Here is a 3,923-nt window from a genome sequence, read left to right as displayed (position 1 = left end):
CCGTGCAAGAACGGCCGCGACGGGCCGAGTGGACGGCGGACGGCGGTAGCGACGGGCTGTGCCGACCGCGAGGATGAAGACGGCCGGATCCGCGCGACGGGCTGACGACGATGCGGAGCAGAGGAGCGGACGGACGGCTCTGCGGGAAGATGTGCTGCTGCTGCTATGCCGCGGGGGAGGGCCGGCGACGACTGGGCACCCTCGATCTGCGGCCGGGAAAGCCAAATCAAGGCACGGCGGCGCTCGATCTGCGCCCGGGGATGACGAATCGAGGTCCGGCGGCAGCCGGAGGTTGAGGATGGACGACGACTTCTCCGCGACAGGCGGACAGCAGCTACTGCGACTCAACTACTAAAAAACAGAGAAATGGGTTTGGGGCCGCCCCCAGGAGCAAGACGAAGCTCCAGGGGCAGCGCAGCGGGATGACGAAGGGTGGCGGCGCCGGATCTACACAACCTGGAGCTCTGATTTCATGTTACATTAAGAATGGAGGCTGAAATATAGGATGGATTAACCAGCCCCAAATGGGGATATATATAGTACATGAGCACCCAAACCCTAGACAATAGGAAAAGACTAAACTACCCTTGACTCATATACTCTAACAATCATCTGGTCATTAGGATCATAAATATGCAATGGTGAAATACTTTATTAACTTTAGTAGAAAAGTGGTTTTCAATTGTATACTACTGCACCTTGAACTTTGTCAATGTTATTTAAACCTGAGATAAATTTAGTTAAACATAGCTTTCGAAAAAAATGTAGTTAAACATCAAAGGGAGCTGTTAGAATAGCTAGCAAGTCATTTAAGGGACCTATCTGCTGGGCAAATGAGGTTTTTTTTTCACTTAAAAATCTGAGATTTAGTCAGCACATGGTTACCTAATTACCTTTTGTTTTGCATGTTACATTACATGCCAAGTGTCAACTAGCATGCGTAAAACTGAATTTATGACATTGTACACCGGCTGCAAGAAACCACTTAGTGCGGCACTTGATTGCTTTTTACAGAGACAATACAGTGTTAGGCTATCAGTTTTTTTCGTCGAACGTGAAGGAGAACTGCATGTGTCATTATATTAAGAAGATGAAGAGAGTCCAACATGACTCATGTAACGCACACATGCACACACATGCCCAAACAGCCCCTAGGGCTGAGTGTAACCAAGAGGTTATCCTCAGATAGTGTAATGTACATTTTCTGTGCATCTGTCAACATTTAGCTACAATGTGGACAGCATTGGCTATTACCTTCTCACTCCTTACACTGCCATTTTCTTACACTCGTTAACAGTTTTTTACCCTTCTGTTCTGTTTTTGTGTTTCAATGCCTAGTACCCTTTAATCTACTGAATCCCAGAAAATACTACAACCCATCACACATCTGATGTACCAGAGAAAAATAAATAAATAACATAATAGGCAAGAGGTGCATGGAACATGATAATCCGCTATCACATGCACATGGAGCATACACTAATTTAGTTTGTGACGGCTATAGACTTACGAATTTCACATAAGAATGAATTTTATTTTTTAGAAAAATGGAGGGGTGCCCCTACTGGCTACAAATTAAAAGATGAGAAAACTGTACAGGAAGAACAGCCAAAGAACAAGAAAAGGAAATGAAAGAGGAAAAGGATGCCAAATTACAATGGGAACATATCAGGTGCAAACTAACCCCTTCGTGAGGATATAGCTAATCAATGTGAGGAAAGTAGCTCTTCTTCTCTTAGTTAGAGGAATTAGAAGAACTGTATGCATACATTTACTTTGGGTGAAATCTTTAGTTCAGCATAATCCCTTTCCGGTTATACTTCAAATGAAAGCTTCTGGTGAGAGCTGAGCCTCTCCAATATAACCTTCTGGTTACAAAAAAAGGGTGTTGACAGGATCTGATCAATCAGTTCATTCGATATGATTGATCAGTGTTTTTGACAATACTGAATCCTTCAAAGACATCATTGGAAAACTTAGCTTTCCAATCAAATGATTGATCAACGCTATGTGTTCAATGTACATATACCATATCAACATGGTATGTAGTATGTTTCAGAATTCAGATTAAAGAACTACACACATCATCTCAGCTCTTGAATTATGTGCTGAAGATATTTGAATGATTTCTCGTAGTTTACAAAACCCATGAACCAAAAATCAAAACCATCATCAGTAACAACATCAATATATTTCTCATCTGGATTGTATAAATTTTCCCGCACTGAAGCACTCTTTATCCTCTTTGAGGGGATCAACACCTGCAGAAGGTACAAATTTTATAAGCTTAACTTTGAGTGTGTCCAAATATCTTTGTGTTGCATTTTTCTATTTGATAAACTACTGTATGTCGAGGAGACTTTGCTTCAATTACCTTGTAAGGCACCCTTGTTCTGCCTCCTTTGGGAGATGCTAAATTCAAAGGCCTATCACTATGGAAAGAAATTTTCTCAGTTGAGATGAAAAGCATTCCAGCTATTGGACCAGCTGTGGTTGAAAGATAGCATTGGAATGCTTTCACTAGTTTCTCATCTTTCTCGACTGCAAAGTATTCTCTGAAGACTTCGTCAATACCACCAGCTTGGAGAACCTTTGCACCAAAGCTTAGTTTCCCTTTGATAGTTTCTGAAATTTTTGGTCCCAGATATACTGCAAAGAAAAAAAGATTGTATCAGTGATGAGAATTTTATTTTATCAATATGACAGAACTTTCATTTGTGAAAAAAGGACAATGGTTGAATTCTTACAGTGTTCTTTGAACCCTTGCATGTAGTTATCTTTTTTCTGGCTCAATTTGCTCATCCGATAAATGAAGGAACTCTTCTTATCTGTATAATGCAAAGAATATCAAATCAATATGGGCATACAGCGTAAAGTTATTGCAAAGGGACAGGGAGAACTGGGGAAGAAGGTTGTAAGATTCTTACTCTTTTTACGAATCAAGGCGGAGCAGGAAGGTGTCCCTTCTGTTTCCTCATCGGCATATGCAATCGAAACCAACGGAATTCCAACGACATGCTCCTGGATGAAACTTTCCATTGCTTGGAGAAGATCTATCTACAATTCTGCTTGGATGCTGGTATTTGGTCTTTGCCTGTGAGAATTTGATGCCTACTAGCGCTCAATGTCTGAGCCATATGTATGCATTTATATGGTGAAGCTACTGAAAAGGCTGCTTTATTCTAGGGGACAATGTGGTCTAACTGAATCAGCACTTTATGCTGCATACTCACCATCGTCTCATCAGGAACAAAAGCAAGGCCTGCTTTCTTGACTAAAGAAATGGGCAAGCAGAACAGATGGAGAGGTCCCATGCTTTCCTTTCCTACTCTTTCTATTGCTTACCACATGGTGTTGATGAGTCAGTTGATGACAAGCTTTTAGTTGATTTTATTAGGTTCTGACAGGAGCACATATAGGTTTTGCCATTTAGATATAATGAACTCTAATTAGCCAATGACACGTAGCGCATAGCTGATTCTTCTTCCCATTTCAGGAAATAGGTTGATGGAGAGTGGAGAGGAAAGTGAAACATACACATGGTTGGTTCAAACCTGAAGCCAAACTACTGGTGTATACTTGGTTCAGGTACGTCTCCCTTTCACACATACTTGAGCCACGTTGTTGTGAAGAATGTTTGGAATCTCGAACAATCTAGAAAAGTGTGCACATGGTAAATTTAGCTGACAAGATTGATGCCACCTGTGTGTTGAAGATGTGCTTATCATGAATCTGATGCTTAGTATGGAACAGAAGAGTAACAGAAACTAAAAGATGTTTTGTTCTGTGTACTTACTGTCACATAGTTTCTAGTTAAGTTTAGAATCAAATCATACTTACTGACACCAGGAGGAAGGATCTGCACAAATGCTTTAATGTTTTCATCGAGTTAAGTATAGCTTGTTCACCCACGATATAAAAAG

At 41.1% G+C, this 3,923-nt stretch overlaps 1 protein-coding gene across 1 annotated transcript; it reads right to left on the bottom strand.

Moving 5' to 3' along the window:
• Positions 1–1,964: 1,964 nt before the first annotated feature.
• LOC120648577 (putative GEM-like protein 8) lies at positions 1,965–3,292 on the bottom strand. The gene is made up of 4 exons (XM_039925317.1): positions 2,928–3,292; positions 2,748–2,828; positions 2,375–2,649; positions 1,965–2,261 (listed from the first exon to the last, which is right to left on the bottom strand). The coding sequence occupies exons 1-4, from the start codon at positions 3,037–3,039 to the stop codon at positions 2,085–2,087; spliced, it is 645 nt and encodes a 214-aa protein (XP_039781251.1). The 5' UTR covers positions 3,040–3,292; the 3' UTR covers positions 1,965–2,084.
• Positions 3,293–3,923: the final 631 nt, after the last annotated feature.

The sequence above is a fragment of the Panicum virgatum genome, chromosome 9K (assembly GCF_016808335.1).
Source record: "Panicum virgatum strain AP13 chromosome 9K, P.virgatum_v5, whole genome shotgun sequence".
Lineage (NCBI taxonomy): Eukaryota > Viridiplantae > Streptophyta > Magnoliopsida > Poales > Poaceae > Panicum > Panicum virgatum.
This window is presented reverse-complemented; position numbering and strand designations above follow the sequence as displayed.